Raw genomic sequence first — 21,000 nt, 5'->3', positions numbered from 1 at the left:
TAAAGAAGAGGAAATGGAAATCTTGCTGATAAGCACACAGTCGTGACCTGTATGCCTTTTCTTACTCAACTCCCATATTGGCACGGCTAGCTTACCTCTGAAGGATCTAGGAGTAAGCGGGCAGCATGATTGATTGCCTCTTGGCATCTTTCTCTCAGTGGGCACATTTTCCACTTTCTGCCCTGCTACTATCTTCTTCCACAGACCAGGCCCTGGTACACTCTCAGTAGGGGTACACTACGCCACAACTGCAGAGATGCTTCGGCACTGGGAGACCACTCCGGTGATGATGGGCACAGTATAAATGCATTGCACAAGGTTCTTTTAATTCACGACCACACATAGTTGCATTAACATATGGAATACATTGCTCATGTAACTCTTTACCCCTGGGAAGAGGTGTTCTTTTCACTTGTAAATATTATATGTAGATGCGATGCCCCAGACACCGACTGTTCTCTTTTTATTTCTTCTGCTGCCATGGAGACCTATATTTAAAGAACTCCTACACTATTGCATGCCCTATGGAATAATGACTAGTGGTTTGCCTTGTTTAAGTGCCACTATGAGGCATCTGCACCAATCCTAGCATATACATATGGAGAACATACAGCTGCAGGCAAGGATAAGCCCAATTGTGAAGAATAGAAATGTACACATTCACATAGGTGCAATGAACTTAGCAATGCCTTTTGAGACAGAACATTTTAATAACTAGAAAGTGTTTGCAAATAGTCACCCTAGGGCCCTTGTAGAAGATTTTGTTTACCTGAGCCATCAAATAAAAAAAAGAAACACCATCCTTACTGATAGCAAACAGGGCTGACAAATGGGAGTGCACAACAGTGGTACTTGACATGAATTAGGGGTGATGACAACCATTTTAATCAAAAGAATGGTAAGCCCAGTTCACAAGATATAGCAGAATTCCTGCCTCACCTAACTCGGTACTGGTGTTTTCCGCCAGAGCTGAATCAGAGGTCCATAGCTCCTTATCAAGACCTCAGGTTTTGAAGTTGGCATACGGGTGGAGAAGGGTATGGGATTGGGCTCATTAACATTTTTGAGAGTAACCCTTTCAGATAACAATAGAAATAACAATAGTGTGTAGAAGGATCTAGAATTAACTACCTGCTTTTATTTTGACTGGTCTACTTGTGTTCCATAGGTTTCAGTGTCTTTGTGATTGGTGTTGCCGACATCGACTACAATGAACTGAGGAACATCGGCAGCAAGCCCAGCGATAGACACGTCTTCATCGTTGATGACTTTGATGCGTTCGAAAAGATTGAGGACAATCTCATAACCTTTATTTGTGAGACAGCCACATCAAGTAAGTACTATGCACAACGGAGGTGTGAAATGGGAGCCAGTGCGATAGGACTTGGTGTACAACGATTCAATAGTTTGATGGCCCATATGTCAGTGAAATTCAGACAATGCAGCCTGTGTCTCAAGCTTGACGTTTGACTGACCAATATATCAACATACATCTCTTTCCTTTCTAAATTCCAGTACTGCTTAATTTACAGGTGTTCTTTTTGGTGCTTTCTAACCAGTCGCTGTTAATATCATTGTGATGTATGCCGCTGATATTAAACACAATGACATCTGTGTTCTGTGGAATCCATTCCATATCCAAAATGTGCACCAAATATTCACATTTCCAATGGCTAGTAATTTTAATGCCAGCCTCAAAAAATGAAAAGGTCTACTCTCCCAACACTGGACATTCAATCATATAATGCCCTGCGTGCGTTCATTTGAAAGCAAATGTTTGCCACCATAACCGTGCCCAGCTCCACTGGTTTGTGGCACCTGTGTAACTATCCGAAAATGGATCCATAAAAACCTTTATTGAGGAAGTACTGAGCAGGGGGATATTATGCATAACCCTCCAGACATCAGCATTCAGTTTAGGTGGCTTTTTAGACTGGCTCGCTTATTTCTGTTTATTGCTTTACGTTCCCTTATTAAAATGTGTTGAGATTTTCTGGAAAAATAACACTTCAAAGTCCCACCCCACACCCGTCATGTCATTGAGGACCCTCCCGCTGATGTCACCAGAGAAGGGCTTCCTCAATGGTGTGTAAAGCTGTAAGTGTACACACTGGTTCGCCAGTTGATATTTACCTACAATTCTGCATTTCTCTGACTGTTTGGAGACTTCTCTCCTTTTACCTTCGGTTTAGTGATAGCCTCTGGAATTCAGAGTGAGCTAGATGTCACCTGCAGAGAGAAGGCTCTGCAGGCACCTACACACATACATATGAGGATGTGTGCACTGAGAATGGGAATGGCAGGATAGGCTGACGCCAATCTATATACATTGTAAAGGGGTGGGGAGTGGCAACCGTGGCCCGAGAGAAGATCAGCCTCAATTATTTTGCAATTTTAATAGCTCGAAAACACACAAAGACAGTGTTTTAATAAATCTTTGTATTTAAAGCAAAGCTGTAATTGTGCCCCCCTTTAAAGAGAGATCCCCCATTTGGGTGCTTGCGGTGCATGTGTAAGGGTGGAGGAACCCATCTAAAGACATGTAGTAGTATGATGCTTGAGGAAGCAGTTGTGGAGCACATCCTGAGCTGCTCTTATAGGACTTCTGCTCGATCCGTACATGAACGTTTGGACCTCAGCTCTCATGGTGGTGTCACGCTCTACCTCTTTCTGTCTTACAGTGTCCTCACCTCTTTTGCAGTCCACAGGGCCACATCTACATTTCTTTTTCTCTTGTCCCCTCAAGCATTATTCCTTTTTCTAGCAGTTTTTCATGGTATGTCTTCCAAATTCGCTAGCCTGTAACCCGGCTGAGGCTGAGTCGAGGTTGAATTCTCCTTTGCATCCACTGTTGTCAAACAGTTACCATCCGTTTCCTTTATTCGAGAAGTTGGGACTAGTGGTTAACAATTCAGGGAAGAAATTCAGAAAGATGTTGAAAAGTACCTGACCGCTAATGACCATGTATGTATGTAACCACCATACCAGCTAACCTTCTGCTGTTTCATTGTATTTCAGCCTGCCCTCTGATATACCTGGATGGATACACTTCACCAGGTAAGAATGAATGAGCCTTCAGGTAGACAGTGGTATTGTTCTTTAATGTGCGTACTCTATGAATCTGTTTTACCGTATCACTTTTTTAAGGTTTCCGGATGCTGGAAGCCTACAATCTCACGGAGAAGAATTTTGCATCGGTGCCAGGTGTGGCTATGGAACCAGGGTCCTTCAACAGCTTCATTGCCTACACTCTTCATAAGGACGCCTTACTCAGTCAGCCTACATCGTAAGTACAGGGATGCATGTTTCTTTTCAATTCTACAGCGACAGGGAGTGCAGTTAGCGTGCATGGAGTAGTCTCAGCCCTTTACTCAGCTGGCTGAGGGCTGCTGTTTGAAATGCATACACCCCACTTCGATTAGTGTTTTTATGGCATCTATTCAATCCCATCGCCTTTGATAAGAAATCGTTTCCAGATATAGCTAATGGGAGTTTAGCTTAACATGTGACCCGTTTTCTCTCCTGAGCACTTTCTGTATACTGTTCAATAAGCTTAACACTAACACTTGATCCCCAGCACACTGCTCTTATTATGGTTCATGGAAAGCTATTTGCTGTAGTTACTTGTAAATAGGAACACATCTTTTCACTTGGTGTGATAAAAAGAAAATCTGTTTTCTCTTTACTTGGTTTATCATTTCCCCATCTTTTAAAAATCTGCCCTCACTCTGTTCTGTTTAGCGTGGCAAAGCGCTGCAGTAAACTATTGAAAATCTCCAAAGCGTGACTTGGCTGGTTCAAATAAATTCCACATAGCATCACACAAGCAATGTTATCTAAACCAGGCATATAGCCCAAATCAAATGGTGTTATTCCTCTCCTGTAAAAATGGACTCCTTTCAAAACGGATTAGATGTCACTATGTTTGAAGTCAGTACAATTTGCATTTTAGAATTGTGTGGAGGAAGCCCCCAAGATTAGTTTGTAGATATTCAAACATGTTCATTTGTTCACAAGTCAATGGTCATATTGCTATTTCCTGGAAGCCGCTATGAAGGCATCTAAATCTAATTAGGAAAGAGGAGGGCAGGCCAAAAGAGGGCACTAAAATACGGGGGTAGGAGTAAAAGACTATGAAAGAATGAGACAAATATTTGTAGCACGTAACATACACAGGTGCTTAACAACAGCCTGCGAGTCGTATACATTAGTAATTCCTATAGTCTCAAGATAGAATCCTCTGAGATGCCTAAGTCTTCTCAATCACAGGCCATTCAAACATATTGATGCCATGCGTGTAATGTCAGATTGCACAGAAATTAGAATGTTTGGTATTCTTATTATTTACCAGATTGCATACCATAGAGAATTTCTTACACAGACCAGGAATGTTTCCCAACTAACCCAAAAAAATCATTAATAGAAAAAAAATGATCAGTAAAATCCATTTCTCTTCATGGGTTTTCTCACAATTGCTTGCCTGTTCTGATATCGATAAGCGCCAAGCACTTTCCAACATCTTAGTCAGACTATTCCTAGCAAAGAATAACACGTCATCGCCCATTTTAATTCCAATTTCCATTCCATTATTGTAGGAGCAGTGGGATTTGTCAATTTTAGCAGTAATTTGGTGCATAACCAGGGACGTAAAACAAAATCAGATTAGCTTCCCTTTACCTCATTCCACATTCTGAAGTACCACCTAGGAAAGTTATATGAATGTGTGGGATTTTGGTCACAAGTTTATCCTGCAATGCTATGAAAATATTTGCCCCCCAAAATTGTGTCCGTTTTTTAGCAAAACTAATTATTAGCTCTCTCTCATCCCTGCATTGCTAAATAATACCTTGTACATGTATTGCTCGTGTTATCTTACTATGATGAAACATGAGCAGAAGATATGAACATAGTGTAATTGACATAGATTCAAGCCCTGGGAAATGGCGTGCATTTACGTATATAGTGACTGCAACCCTAACTCACCTACATCAATCTCACTCATACTTTTCCAAATCATCTAGATATCTTTATTCCCAAATTTGTAAAACACCATAGGCTTGTGAGGTCTTACAGATGTCTTTGCATGTTACTAACCAGGAATCAAACTCAGGAATGTAGTATCCAGAAGGCAAGGCTTAAACAACAATGCACAATTGCAAGTATTTATAGAAGTGTTTTTTTAGGATAGTTAGCAGATTCATTTCAGAGATCTTGGAAGGAATTCATTTTTCCATAGTCCATCAGTTTTCCTGACTCCTTCATCCTAATAATCATTGAATTGATACAAGCCTCATAAATAACATCTCAATCAAAATTGGGGTTGTTCCCAATTGGTGAGTACTCAAGAATAACAGGCATTTGGAAATGTTTCTGCATAACCAGTCACATTGTTCCTATTGCATGTATTGTTATAGTGGCAGAGCTAGAAAACACATCTCTGAAGCTCAAGAGGATAAACATTTGCTCCAGAATTGTATTCTTCATAACTGCATACGTTGCAGGGGACTTTTACACTGTTGAATTACTTGGTTTCTGTCACGGAATAATAGTTACCAAATTCGAGGAGATCCCATCCATCACCTTTCAGTATTCAGAGTAAATTGTAGAAAGTAATTGAGCTGTTTTCCCCACCCAGATAAAATAAGGAACACTGGTGTACCATTTTCGGATAAGTACATGTTTGGATGGGACTCTATAGGAAAACCTACATCATGAGCCCTACTGTGTAGCCACATCATTCTTGAAGTTGAAACTAGAAACTTAGTATTGAAAAATATATGCATTTTATATTTCCCATAGGAGCCCAGATGAGAGCTATATGCCTTATATCTTTTGGTGGGGGGTTGCCCAAACTTACAGACATCAATGTAGCTGAGTTATGCATTTTCCCTGAATCATTCAGCCTGGTTTGTATCCCGGCAGGGTAGTCTTAAGTCTTTCTTCCTACCAACGTCGATTAACTGAGTACCATTGGATTGGGTAATAATCACACCTGTCGTTATGGCGCTTAGTAGTTGAAGGAATCCTGCATTAAGTGTGAAATAAAAACATAATATCAGGAGCATTAGTGAGCCGTGGAGCAGGAACACATTCTTCAAATACATAACGACAGGCTATGCCTTGGCCATGTCTCTCATTGTGATGTGGATGGCAACCTATCCTCTTCCATGGTTATTTCTGTATGTTGTGTGTAGTTTCTGTATCTGCAGTGAAGGTGTGGGCTAAGGATGCTCTGGCCAACTGGAGCAGCTGTGCCAGTTATTCGTCCAGGCAGTCCCATGGCCTACGTCAAGGCTGCCATTCATTTGTCATGACAAGATACTGCACATTCAGATACGAAGCCAAATCAAGCATGTGCTTCCAGATTACCCTTTTTTAAGTAACATTATTGTCAACTAGCAATGCAAAACTATATCTGTTGAATCAATGCTAATATTTTTGCTTAATTATTTTCTTACTGATTAACGATTGTTTAAATGTAAGCTGTTGGTTTGCCTTTGTAAATGAGTCCTGACCTGTCACTGATTTCTGTGCATAGTCTCCTTTTAAAAATAGGCAACTTTATTTGGATATGTTTTTTGTTTTGTTGACGAGTCGTCCTGTTAAAGCATATCTCCTGCAGGACTCACACCTCATTGTGTCATTATTAAAAACAACTGTCTGGTTGCACTTGCCTGCCAGGCCCCATTCAGGCTACATCCACAGAGAACTCCTCCTCGTGGATTGAGCAGCCAAAAAGCTCCCCTTCTACCGCCAGGGATCAGAGGTCAAATGGGGTGCACTCGAGCAATATAGCTCTGCTGTCCCTTCACACTCATTATAGGTATGGCATTAAATCCATCACCTGTGATTTCAGAAGAGTTCATTTTGGCAGAGTACTTGGCTCCAGCAGCTGAACGCCGTTGTGTAAACTACAGGCATTGAATAACATAGGGGGTGGTAAATGGAGATTACAATAAAGATTCACACAATGCATGCACTTAGTCCCGCCTCACTGCTAGTCATGTAAGATGATGTGTTCTATCATATCTAACAGGGAACTTCACCCAGAGGGAATGCCACCTTCCTATACCATCATCTTGCTCTTCCGGCTGCTTCCTGACACTCCAAATGAGCCATTTGCCATCTGGCAGATCACCGATAAAGGAAACAAGCCACAAGTCGGAGTGGTTGTCGATGGTAAGAGAATTCCGTTCTAGTGAAAGATAATGTTTTCATAAACATACTATTTATTTTTTTAAGTTGTAAATGCAAAGTACATTTGAATGGTAGAGTGTCCCCTCACACCTGTGTGCTTAAATGCCTATCAATTTTCAAACGTGCAATTTCTTGTTACTTATGAGTGGTTTTAATTGTGTAAATTGCTTTGTGAATATTACATCATATTTGTGAGTTGCATTTCAGTGTAATCATCAAGTGCCAACCAGAACCTCTTGGCGCACGTGCCTTTTGTTTCACCAAAACAATGGCTTCCTCTAGGCTAGTTACATAATACCTGGTTGTTACCCAAAATATTCATAACCGATGTTCTTAATGTGTTCTGTTTTGTCACAGTTATACAGTTTGGATACATCGATTTTTTGGATTCAATTATTTTCAATTCAAATTCAGTACATTCTGTAATCTTAAACCTGTAAAGCGAGAGAGGGAAAAGAAAAGGATGGAGCATTAGAATGAAAGCATGGGTTCATTTCAAGGTGTAGCTTGGATTCTTTAATGCTTTTGGCTCACCTCTATGCTTAAGTGCAGTCTTATTTCTAGGTGTTCTGGTGCATCGGGCTGTCTTGTGCTTCTCATGCTCAGTGCTACCCCCGTAAAGTGCATGCCTAGGTGTGTTCAATGTACTACTACCTACGGGGTGACCTATATTGGGTGCAGGTACCCTGCCAGTGAGTTAATATGCGGAGTGGTTCTGGGTGAATGTTCTCTCTAGCTTGTCCAGGGTGGGTGATTGGGTGTGGTGTTACAAGCTCATTGGTTAGGTGGTGTATTTACTTGTGTCTAGGTGACTAAATTCTTAGTAGTGTGTTCACCCATGCAGCGTTTGGGAATTGCAATGTTTTCGTTTGTTCAATCAGCGTTTCAGTATTTGAAAATTAGTTGGGAATGAGCTGCACCTGCCCCCTGCGGGGTTGGATTTGGGTTGCATCCTGTATGGGAATCAAAATTCAAGTTTGAGTGACCTGCATTGTCCTGCTAAATTTGTGTGTGGTGCTGGACAGGAGTTTAGGGTTAATTACCTCTAGTTGTTGAAAAGCGGATAGGAAAGTCCTCTTGGGTAGCTAGTGCTATGTCCTCATATTATTCTGCTAGTATTGTGAAAAAACGCCCCTCGGAGTCTGTTGCGTCTTTATCTTAATCGCTTATCTGCAATTACAAGGTATATCATTGGTAGTATTTAAGTTATCTCCTATGGACGTTCGCTGCACAAACCAATCCCCGGTCAGTAGACCAGGAATGGAATTATAGAGCATGTGGGTCAGTGCATAAAGGGGGGCATTTCCTTACCTCAATATGGCTAGAGGTCCAGCGTGGTGCTCCTTCAAGTAGGTGCGGCTGTCCCGCTCGGTAATCCTGCCGCCGCCATCTTGGAAGAGGCTATTTATGCTAACTTTATGTCCCTTGTGATGTCATCACGTGTGATGTGACAGGTTGCTCATCAGGTTCATTTCTGTTGGGAGGAGATCTGTGCCCCTAATTAGGGACTATGCAACATTGTGTGGTTTAGTAGGCTGATCGGATGCCTGTTCATCTCGTTGCAAGGCAGATATGCCGTCTTCTGTATATCAGGATGTCTGAATTAGTATTGTGATTCACTAAGCAATGCTGGGCAGGATTTGTTAATCCTGTTGTGTTCATGAGTGGATAAGCTTGCAGGCGGGGGTGGCTGGGTCTGACCTAATTTTGCGCTATCAATTGACAGTGACTTTATACAGGTCGAAATAGACATGTATACATTCATACATACATTGAAACTCAAAAAGCTTTTCCACAACTCAAATTGGAAACAACCTAACACCAGATTGCACCTGGAATTCATGCCCATGACCATCAAAGATCTTGAGAATACCAAATTACTTATCATTGGAAACAAGATACAAATCTCAAAACTAAATTTGCACCACTGCAAGCACAGCGTAATTTGATAGATGAATTCCATCAGGCAGTAACCAAAGATATACATGACCTTAACAAGTCTTACTTGAGTAATGCCGATACACAACGAGTAACCTCAACCACTGAGAACGAAATGCTCTACACAGAATAGAAAAATCCGACACTCTCGTAATAAAAGAGGCAGACAAGGGCGGCAACATAGTGATCCTGAATAAAACTATTACATCATAATGGCAGGCAAACAGCTGACGACACTCTTTTCATCCCCAATTTTGTTTGATATCCCAATGAAGTATGCAACTAAAGTAAAAATAAACTGTTTTTTATTGGCAGCAAGAACTTAGTTTGGATCAGGAAATCATTGAATTGGTGAAACCCTCTTTTTTAAACTTTACCTTCTTGAACTGCTTTATTTATTGAGCCTTATTAACTTGCAGGTGTGGTTGGCACTATGATAAAAATGGACTATTGCAATTTACTATATATAGGCATTCCAGGCTATCACTATGACGAGTTCAGGAGTAGGAGTTTTCCTGATCTGTAAACGTTCATGTCGGGATTCCATTTCTGCTTTGCGCCATTCCCTTCATTGGTTACCAGGGAGAAGACGGATCGATTTTAAGATCCTGTGCCTGTTGTTTAAATGTGTATGGTCTAGCCCCACCCTATCTATTGATTAAAATTCACCAGTATCTTCCTTCAAGAACTTTACGTTCTAAAGATGCTTTTGGAATTTCCTGCCTCAAAGTTTCTGTGTTGGGGGAATTGGAAGTTCTCTGTTGCATCTCCATGGTTATAGAATGTTCTTTCCCAGAATATCAATGAGATGGAAACATTCCTGAAACTGTGCAAAACTATTAAGGCTTGGCTGTTCTGCTAATATTTGCATCCATCAGTAAGGAGTCATTATGGTGTAACACGACTTACAATGTACTACGTGCCTTCATGCAGTTTATTCTGTCTCTGGAGGGTTATAAATGCAAATTACAATTAAAATTACAATTCATCTCTGCTCACTCCTGATACACAATGCACATTGTTTAAGGAACACATTTATTTTATTACAATTTGGGTATGTTTATAGTGCAAACCGTGCACATTCTATAATTCCCACCGTCCTTCTGACACAAAGTGCGGATATGATGTTGCTAACCCAGCAGTCTGCAAGCTGTAGCTCTCCATAGGTTTTCGCCTGTGACACCCATGACCTTCACCAATGACGATACTGGCTAAAGCTGACGGGAGTTGAAGGACAAAACATCCAGCAAGCCGTAGGTTGCAGACTTCCACACTAACACAATACATTTTTGGAAAGATTTGACCCCAGTGTAACATATGTATCTAGCCTTCTATTCAGGTGAAAATCTTTAAGTACCCAATGGCGCAGTAGTTTTAAAATGATCATATGTTGATCATATAGCCCTGCATTTTCAAGTAGAAATGGGCCACACAATTTTGATATGATTCCAGGAAGAAAAACGTAGGGGGATGCTATAACCATGTGTTTTATCATCTGGCAATCAACATGTTATCATGGTACATAATTGTTTTAAAACAACATACGTGCCCCCATTTTTACAGCTTCCAAAAAGGTATTGTCATTCTTCAACAAGGGCTCGGGTGGAAACACTCAGACGGTGACATTTGATGGTGAACACATAAAGAACATCTTCCATGGAAGCTTTCACAAGGTACTTTCTTTTTTGGAGCTTGCAATGTCTGGTTATGTCTATTTTTAAAAACAGTTATTGTATTTCCAAACAGTTGGAGGTGAGCGAGAAGGCTATATGAGATCAATCTATGAACAGAACCCTCAGGCATGTTGTGAAGCTCAGAGGCCGCCAGTGTGACCTGCAAAGCTTAAGGCTCTGCACCGTAACATATAAGTCATGGCAGCGAGGGGGCTGTACTGCGTGTAGCAGAGCCAGGACATCACGGCACCTATCTGGACAGTGGACATAATAGATTGCCAAAATGAGCATTAGTAACTTTATGTATGTGTTCGGCAGCGGAGACTTTGCTCAGTATGACAGTGATCATCGCATTGAGCTGTGCCAAGTCTTTCGTTCAGCACCCGCCTTCTGTTCCCAGGGTTAGCAGTTATACTGAGAACAAAAGGAATGTACTCAACGGGTTCCCATTGCATTCTCCATGGTATGAAATGATGGTGAATCAAGCCGATGATTTGTGTGTGAACAAGCATGTGTGCGGTAGAATGTGCTATAGTTTGCATCTGACATTTAATGCACACAACAGGGGTTGGTTTATCCAATGGATATTCTATCAGATGCTGTTCTGGGACACATTACTTGTGCACTCATAGAAATGAGTGTGAATTACGTTTCTGATAGAATTATAATTGTTATAGCTGCCACACACTAGTAGGTACGGGAAGCAAGAGTTAATTTGCATTTTTCATCACTAGTGTCTACAACCAAAATGACAAACTAGTCCCAAGGTCTTGTACAATGACTGGTCACTCTAGGCTCCTGGGAAGAAACTCATTGGATTCCAATGTATGTCTGCTGGGCACTAATCCTTCACATGGAGAATTTAGGAGGCGACTATGCCGATATAGATTCATTTTCACAATGGCTGCATGGGAATATAGTGCGTCTTGAGTTTGCAAAATGGGAAAAACAAAAAACATTTATTTCAGTACAGATATTTAATTCTGGTTGTTTATGGAACACAAGTTTCCAACCTATGCCATGCTACAAGAATGCCCTCATCCATTCCTGTTTTCCCATATTCCTTCATCGGGGCAGAGAATTCATCTCCTCCTCAGTGTAATTTTCTCCTTGCCTCTTGTGATGTAATAAATCCTACCCGTTACTATTGTGAATCGCCTCCACAGAGGTATGTATTTTCCCCTCTCCCAAACGGATTTTTCTTTTAATGTCACATATCCACTAATCCTTTCTATGTCCATTGTGTTCGGCTCCCTCTGCCACGTTAGCTGCCGACCAGTGCCCAGTTGCTCCTCACTAGGTCCTTCTATCACTATTCCTGAAAATGTTTACTTTGTTCTGATGTGAGCTTCACCACTTACTCTCTGCCAGCCACATCCTTCTCCACCAACCTACCTCCTCTTTTCCTGGCAGCTATTGGTTTGCTCACCCTTTTCGTGCCAAGTACTTCCTCTACCTAATGTAATTAGTCACCCCCCTTCTCATGATATCAATACCCCATCTTCCTCGATACTAACGGTCCCACACCCACATCCTTTACCTGTTTCTACCACACTACTCTACAGCCTGCTCAGTAGGTGGTCATGTTATTCAGCAGTGGTTGCCTGGTGGTAGACCAGAAGCTATTGCCAGGAAAATGAAAGAGAGTTCTTCTGACTTCAGTCTCAACTCTACAGTATTTCCCAGTTTTATCACCGTGACTATTTTAGGTAACACTGTGTGGGAGCATACACATTGGGCATCATTATGACTCCGGCGGAGTCATTTTTTTTTCCGGCGCCCGGGAATAGGCAATTCCCGGGGCATTACAGCCCCGGCGGGCCTTAGAATTGCCCATTTCTGGGCGTCGGAAAAAAATGCTCCCCATTCCCATTCGAGCTCCATAGGGCTTGAATGGGAATGGGGAGGCCGGATGCACCGGCACCATTTGTGAATGGTGCCGGTGCATCCGACATGGTCTGCTCGCGCATGCCGGTCCGCCCGCCAGGTCAGACCAGGCGGGCGAAAAGGCACCCGCGAGCAGACCTCGTAGTTTGCCAGTCCAGTAACAACGGTACAGGCTAGCTTACCGGTACTGTTGTTACCGGACCGGCAACCTCTTAATGAGGCCCATTGGGCCTCATTACGAGGCTTCCGCCAGTATTATATTTTTTTCCGGCACCCAGTAATGGGCAATTACCGGGTCATTACATCCTTGCCAGACCCGGTATTTGCCCATTCCTGGGCGCCAGAAAATATTCTTCCCCATTCCCATTAGAGCCCCATAGTGCTCATTGGGAATGGGGAAGCCGGATGCACCGGCACCGTTACAAACGGTGCCGGTGCATCAGACATGCTCTGCTTGTGGGTGCCGGTATGGCTGCCAGGTCAGACCTGGTGGCCGCAATGGCACCCGCGAGCAGAACTCGTAGTTTGCCAGTCCAGTAACAACGGTACAGGCTAGCTTACCGGTACTGTTGTTACCGGACCGGCAACCTCTTAATGAGGCCCATTGGGCCTCATTACGAGGCTTCCGCCAGTATTATATTTTTTTCCGGCACCCAGTAATGGGCAATTACCGGGTCATTACATCCTTGCCAGACCCGGTATTTGCCCATTCCTGGGCGCCAGAAAATATTCTTCCCCATTCCCATTAGAGCCCCATAGTGCTCAATGGGAATGGGGAAGCCGGATGCACCGGCACCGTTACAAACGGTGCCGGTGCATCAGACATGCTCTGCTTGTGGGTGCCGGTATGGCTGCCAGGTCAGACCTGGTGGCCGCAATGGCACCCGAGAGCAGAACTCGTAGTTTGCCGGTCCAGGAACTACGGTACCGGCATGATTACCAGTACCATAGTTACCAGACCGGCAACCTTATAATGAGGCCCATTGTGTCTACAAATCTGCACTTATTCATCCCACCTTTTATCAAGGAATTCAACCTCTCAGTCAAGAACCAAGCGATGGATGTATTCATTGAACACTTTCTGGGCATTTCCAATGTTTAGACTGCAGGCCAATTCCCAGAATCATCATCCATCAGCAATGCCAACTTAAATGACGTTGGCATTGAGAGATAGACACTCATCAAAACTGACCATCAATCACATGCCTGCTCTACCCACTTCTGCGAGAGGGTCTTTTTCATTGTCTTCCTTGCATTATGCTTTAGGCGAATAGAAATCATGAATGCACAAAAAGGCATTGAATTGAAAAAGCAAAACCATATTTAAAACTCATCAAATAACGTTACTTACAGGATTAACCTATTATGTTATGGAACTGTTGGGTGGCCAAAAAGGGTTCTTCATACCAGATGTTACCAACGAGTAATACTGAAAGCCCAACTTGCTCAAATATGTACTTTTTAAAGGGAAAAGGGCTGGGAGAACACATCACTGATCAGAGCATAGAGGGAGGTAGTGAGGGTCCAGACACTGCAAGACGTGCAAGAGCACCTCACTGGTGTGGCACTTCTAGCAGAGCCTCTGAATGGAAGTACGGACAGAGCAGAGCTCTGGGAAATGGGTTGGGACTGGGCCTAGAAAGGAGATGGAGAGCCACTTGTAAGGTGAACCTTCTTTTTTCCTGCCCTCCAGACTTCTGCTTCCTGGGCTCTACTAGGCCCTCTTCTTCCTCCCACGTTCCCTGTGCGGGCTCCTTCATTCTAGTCCTTAAGGTAGTCCCTGATTTAAGGTGGTTCTCTCAGTTTCTATTTACAACACTCACTGCATTGCCTTACCTAGAAGCAGGGATATAACCTCTTCTTCTATTACTCATGGAGCAACACATACCTTTTTAAGGATTCCCTAGGTACTTCTGCAAGTGCCCACATTTTTATTAAATCTCTTCATCCAGTTACGGCCTGTCACTATGACCCTTTCCGGAAATATACAAAAATGTCGCCTCTAGTAATGCCCTTCCACAGTTGCTGCGACTTTGGGGGTGCACAAAATACTGACTCCCATTACTGCACCCAAGCAGAGTGGGGGTTATGTGGGTGTCCCCCTCTCTCCTTGGGTGCAGTAACGTGAGTCGGGGGCTCCAGGGGTGTCCCCCGCTTACAATTGTGGTAAGTGGGGGACAAAAAAGTTTTTTAAAAAAAGAAGAAAAGCACCCTCTGGCAGAATCTCCGACCGACGTAAGTGAGAGGAACTGACGCTGCAGGGATAGCGGGGTGTAGGCGGTGCACATAGAAGTGTGCTGCTGTAAAGGTAAGTGGGGTTGGGGGGTCAGGTCGGGGAATGCGGGCCGGGGACACGGGCAAAGTGATCTATCTGATAACTGCACTGCGCCTTAATTGACCTCGACACGTTCGTCGGTGCAGTTACGAATGGTGCAGTGATCACATAGATTCCCCTTTCCAACTTGTATGCGTGTGGTACAAGTAATCCACCATATATCATGCACACCACTTTTACAATCTTTTCAGTTGTCAGTGATGATAATTTGCCATTAGGTCTGCAAGTTAGGGAGTTGGGTGCTATGATAACTGCAGCCTGAGATGCCTGAAGCAATGGTTCAGGCATCTCCGTTCATCACACTTGATGAGGTTATGCTCAAGACTTTTGGTGTATTCTCACACTGCCAACGATCATCACAGTCCTGCAGACCACCCATGTGCATTCAGACAGGTGTCCACCAAGCCATGTAGAGGCATTGTAGGAGCTCAGCTGACCGGGTAGTGGACAATACATTGGACTACCCTTCACTAAAGTCTGCTTGCAATGAAACCCCCGTTTTCTATTCATATTTCATTCCCTCTTTTGAGGCAGTCTTGTGAGTGCCCCCTCGGGTATTTGTATATTCCCAAGGAACATGGCTACCTACTGAGAACAAAATGGGATGGTCATGAATTATCAGTCACATTCACCATGATGATCTATTGTTATTATTTTTGAAATATTTTTATACGTTTGTATTCCTCACTTATTCTGCTGGCAGTGAGTCAAGCTCCTGTCTCCACTGTGCAAATATTGTAGCCTTCCTTAAAATGTTATTTGTTCAAAGGATATTATTAATCTTTCTTGCAACGCATGCCAAACAGCTCACCCCCAATTTTAATAATAAGAGTAATACCACATTTCTATATAGCACTTCTTCCGGGGTTCCTCCCATTTCTAAGTCGTGTAGTATTAGATGTTGTTATTATTCCGATCGCTGGTACTAGATTGATTATCCTCGGAAGAATGAAGGACGGATTCGGGCCTGTCGGGATTTAAACACTATACGCCAGAGGCGAGCTCTTAACTCAATGACTTATCTTCCCAGTCCCCTTACAATTTCTATTTTCCCAATTGACTCTCTCAATGCCAGGGTTTAGGTGAAAGGCTGTTTACCCACCTATTTAGTTGTGTGAAGACAAACTTAAAGGGTATCATCTATTTCTCAATCGCACAGAGAGAAAATAGCTTACAATGAAATCTGCTCAACCAGTGTTTTCGCTGTGCTTACTAAAAAAGGTTAGTTTGCAGCTGTGTAATGAATCAGGGTGTTTTACAGTAGACCAGCTTAGTGACTTGGGATCTATGTGGGAAGATAACCCAGTATTAGAGTATGCTGTGAAAAAGGACACTTCTCACTGGCCCTTTACCAGAAAAGCTGGATTTACTCACTTGTCTATTTAAAATGCAGTTTCCTAAATGCTGTAAAGGGGCTGTGGAGGCCTGTGAGGTGGAGATTTATTTACCATAGTAGCATCAGTTGGAAAAGAGAAATGTGTTGGGCACTTCAAAAAACGTTCACAGAACTCCACCACATCCATCAATATGGTGCTGCGCAGACTTGTGGGCCACCCATGCGTGCTCTCACGCAAGCACACACACACACCCCACACCACAGTGATGCAGTGCAGCTGGGCCTGCATACTATAACTGGCCCTATCTGTCCAAAGGCTATTTGGAGAACTATTTTTTCCCAAGCCGAACCCTGAGTGTAGGCGCACAGATGTGTAGAGTAAGGTCTACATCTGTGGGGCTCAGCTTTTGACATGAAGACATTCCGCATTTGACAGCTCAGAAGGACACATTTTATTTCTGCCATTTTCCATGCGCAGAAGTATAATACTGTTGCTAATAAAAGAGAATAAATATTGCTGTTGGCAGATCCCATGGATACTGATTTTGGCAAACTGAAGCTGGATTATCCATGTTTAGCTCTCCAAATGGCTTAAGCACATTCCAGGATTGTGCACCCGGCATCACAGAATTCATCAGGGAATTCACTGAAAGTATGATAAGGAGCTACAGTTTGCGACTTTGAATGGGATTCAGCACATAACTAACCTTTTTCTTAATTAGTGAAACTAGCCAGCATTCTAAAGTAGGTAGTTAGGTTGACGCGTGGTTTGACGGGATAAGGGCCAGTCTCCACCTTGGGGACCATTATTATTGACCCGCTATCTAGCACAGAGAGTGTTCCCTTCTCTGTCCCTGCAAAATCTGCAGTTCTCTGAGTGTGTCATGCCCAATTATGTTCTGATTGTGTGGCTTGTATTGTGAAGATTAGTTTATCTGCTACGATGACATTTGACACCATTCTAGCTGAAAAGAGCCCTTTTCTTTATAGAAAACAATCCGCTTGACTCTTTTCCTCCCCTTATTGAAGCTACATCACAGTGCTATCGCTCTCCTGAGATCGTCACGCTATATCACCAAGTGACTGAGTTAGAAGGCATTTTGTTTCCACTAAATTGGCGCGATTGACCTGCCTCATCCCTCTCTGTGATATTTTGCACAATGATGGGGTGCAATGTACCCGCGATTCCTACAGACAGCTTTTGTACAACATGGCTGCATGGGCTAGACATTTGGGGACCTGCCCCATGTTAGCAAGGCACACTCCGATATATTTAATGTTTACAGACACAATGCAAAGGTGCCTGGTTTTGTTGTGGGAACAGCGAGGTAGGGGGCACCACAGCAACTTTGTCTGCATTTGGCATGCATTTTAAGAAAATGTGGGGTAACTATGGCTCTAGACAAGCATTGGGCGATTGCAAGGCAGCAGGGGAGTAATTCTAAGATTTGCCCCTGACAGTGCTAAGATTTGCCCCTGACTCGTCCTGTGCTGCCTCCCACGTGGTTTGCTCCTGTAAGTCAAATGCAGACCGTGACTGGCTCTGCGATCCATGCTGCTGCATGTTAGCTCTTCTTTTTCGATTACTGGGTACACCTTTGCAATAGTGGGTGCTCGCTCTCCTCTTTCTATGACGATTTAACATGATCATTAATCTTCAATTCCTTTAGGCGTGTATGCCTGAGGCCTGCCTCAGATCGCTTTGTTGATTGTATTGCCTATAGTTCCTTTAAAAAATGGCCTGTCTCCCCCCTCCTTGGGCAGCTTGCCCTTTTGGACCTGATGTCTTCTTTGAGGATGTGATAAAAAGGGCTCGAAAGAAAAAACAAATTCACTGGATGCGGAGGGGAGTTTTCTTGATTCATATGCAATGTTTCATGCAGGTTGCTTCATTTTTAGGCTAACAGAAAATTATTCATTGGAATTGCCTAAAAGATTGTATTGCAAAGCCGTGGATGAAGGCCATGTCTAATAAATGAGCGGTAGGGCTCAGTTAAATATCGCAGCGCATCTGATTCCATTCATAGGACGCAGAGTTCCATGGTCAAAACACATTCGGTTTACATTCTTAACATGAACAATATGTTACTGAAAGGAATAAAGTATTTTTTTTACAAATGGAATGGTATTTTAAAATGCGGACTGCATCTAGATATCCTAGTAAGGAATCCTCAGCTGTCTGTCAAATCGACGATAATATTGGGCTAATGATCAAGAAAAGGCTATCCCATGTTGCTGCAATATTTCTGCGGCCTGCACGGAGTCTCGTGCAGACTTGTTCCCTGCTGGCGGCTGGAACTTCTAGTCTGGAATGCTCTTGCAGGGTTGGCACCACTGCTGTGGCCAAAACTGTTGAACCGGGCTAGCCTCCAAGGGAAAAAGTTGGCTCACTGATGCAATTGTAAAAAGGAAATGGCATCTGAATCCCTTGGATACCCGCTGTTCTTTTTCCGTGTGAACCCGTGGCTTTGGTTTGAATTGCTGCCACCCAGTAGTTGACCACAGTGCACTTTGCGGCATTGCTGTGCTTGTCCTTTATATCATGTGGTTCCAGTAGCACAGTTTAAATGGCCTACCAATGTGGTCAATGGTACAGCCGGGGACCGTTGTATGGTGATCGTTGTGGACAGGACGGGGAAGCCTTGGGCCGCCACCTAAAAGGGACATACATATGTTATGAGTAGACAAAATGGAAGCGAAAGTGGTATAGACAGATGGGAAGTGGATAAGATAGGTTGGGAAATGGGCTGGCATGGTGTCATATTCGAGGGTAGGTCATGGGCGATTAGGTGCAGAAACCAAATAGGAGGAGAGACGCAGTGCAGAGTTGCAGTCTCTTGGAGTAACATTGCAAGATGTAAACTCCTGCATAATAGAAAAAGTGGGATGGGAAACTATGTATGCATGGCATCTGATAGAGTGAGTGCTACAGAGAATGACTGCGAATGCACTCTACATTTATACACTACTCCTGAGAGCTCTCCGAAAAAGGGCGTATGTAGGGTCCCCTGAAAAGGTACATGAACAACTGCCCTAAAGGACTTGCCCTGTACGACAGAAACATATGAACACACAATCGCTTGCAATAAAAATAAAATATGATCTATCTATAGTGGAGCCTTATTCCTAGACGATGCATACACTCAAGAAGTGGAATCACATTTTGAAAACAGGTATGGCGAATGCAGGCAAAGATCATACAGAAAAAGTAAAGCAAAATTACATGCTTACGTATTGTGAGGCACAATAAAGAAGGAATTGTTCAAATTACACTTGCAACTTAGCTTCAGTTATTGCTGAAGCTCAGAATAAAAACATCACAAAATGCTGACTTCAAATTTTTCTTCCTTCTTTTGTCATCATGACATTGCGTGGGACTATCGGATGATGTCATCACCGGGGAAACGCCGCGACTGGAGGGACATGAAAGCGAGTTATGTCTGGGAAGCAAATTATGTCTGACCCACGAGTCAAGCAATAGGCAAACACATTAGACAGAAATGCTTCATGCTGCTGAAATGAAACACTGCTTCCCTCGCGCTGGCGTCAGATAAGCACAGCCTGCGTGGGCGTCCCACGTGGGAAAGCACATCAGTGATGCAGAGCGCATATTGCGCCACTCTCTGGAGGTTGCTCCGGCTTTGCCCACTCAGGACTTTTAAGGGAATTTCTCTATGTTTTAAAGTTAGTGCCAAATCTTTCAGAAATAGTTTTGATCTGCTGATGCACAAAGGTTCTCTTCAGACTGTTCCCTGGGATAGCTTGCCCTGTAAATATGCTCTTTGGCAATAACTTTCCCTTTGGTTCATAAAAAAATATTTTAAAAGGAAACACTGCAAGCTGCAAAATAGACATGACTGTGCTGGAACTGATCCGTGAATTGAATATGTTCCTCTTGCGGTATCCTTCGGAATGCCGAGCTGTATATGAGGCAGGGAAGCGGTCAGGAGTCATAGTTTCCAATCCTTTGTAGTTTACTGGATGTTCGTACTCATGCAAAGGCTCCCTTAATACTGCAGGCATTATAGATATCATTATTTTAGGACATCCTTAGGGAAGAGTGCCTCCTCTAGCCAAGAGACAATATTATATCACAACTCGACCACTCACAACTAGGTTCTCAAAATCTGCCCCTAGCCCCCTTTCTCCCAAACAATCACAGCATTGCCATCTTTCCGAATTAGGCTATGCTGGGTCCTGGCAAGTCATTCTATGTTTCTACAGCGTTAATCCCCCGTTTCAAGGGCTGGAATGGGGGATAACGGCCCAGCAGCCCAAGTTATTGGCCCAGGCGAAGTGAGGGTGGATAACGAGGTCTCTGGGCCGTCACCCCCGTTCCAGCCATTGGAACCTGGCATTAAGACTATTAACCCCCCAGGGTTGCCAACGCACCCAGGGTGTTTTCCTTCAGTTAACGGGACACTGCGTGCATCCCGTTGAACGAAGGAAAATACTTTTCCAAGATGGCCAACATGGCAAGACAAGGGGGGCTCTGTATGTAGTCTCTCTTCCCTTTCCATGGTGGCCTGCGGCAGACAAGGGGAAGGAGCGGCTGCGGCGGGGGCACTTGCTGCCGCCGAAATAAGGTAGGTAGGGGGGGTGGTACATTTTAAAAAAGGGGACAGAGGGTGGGG

General features: G+C 43.4%; 1 protein-coding gene across 5 annotated transcripts in view; it reads left to right on the top strand.

The window, feature by feature from the left end:
* COL12A1 (collagen type XII alpha 1 chain) overlaps positions 1-21,000 on the top strand; it is a 296,727-nt gene that overhangs the window by 224,264 nt on the left and 51,463 nt on the right. For all 5 annotated transcript variants that reach the window (XM_069606261.1, XM_069606259.1, XM_069606260.1 and 2 more), the window contains 5 exons: positions 1,169-1,333; positions 3,019-3,057; positions 3,148-3,286; positions 7,037-7,179; positions 10,699-10,808. In XM_069606261.1, the coding sequence (XP_069462362.1) occupies positions 1,169-1,333; positions 3,019-3,057; positions 3,148-3,286; positions 7,037-7,179; positions 10,699-10,808 (596 nt within the window). The remainder of the gene's footprint in view (positions 1-1,168; positions 1,334-3,018; positions 3,058-3,147; positions 3,287-7,036; positions 7,180-10,698; positions 10,809-21,000) is intronic.

Source organism: Ambystoma mexicanum, chromosome 4p (assembly GCF_040938575.1).
Source record: "Ambystoma mexicanum isolate Mex_15411 chromosome 4p, UKY_AmexF1_1, whole genome shotgun sequence".
NCBI classification, from domain to species: Eukaryota; Metazoa; Chordata; class Amphibia; order Caudata; family Ambystomatidae; genus Ambystoma; species Ambystoma mexicanum.
This window is presented reverse-complemented; position numbering and strand designations above follow the sequence as displayed.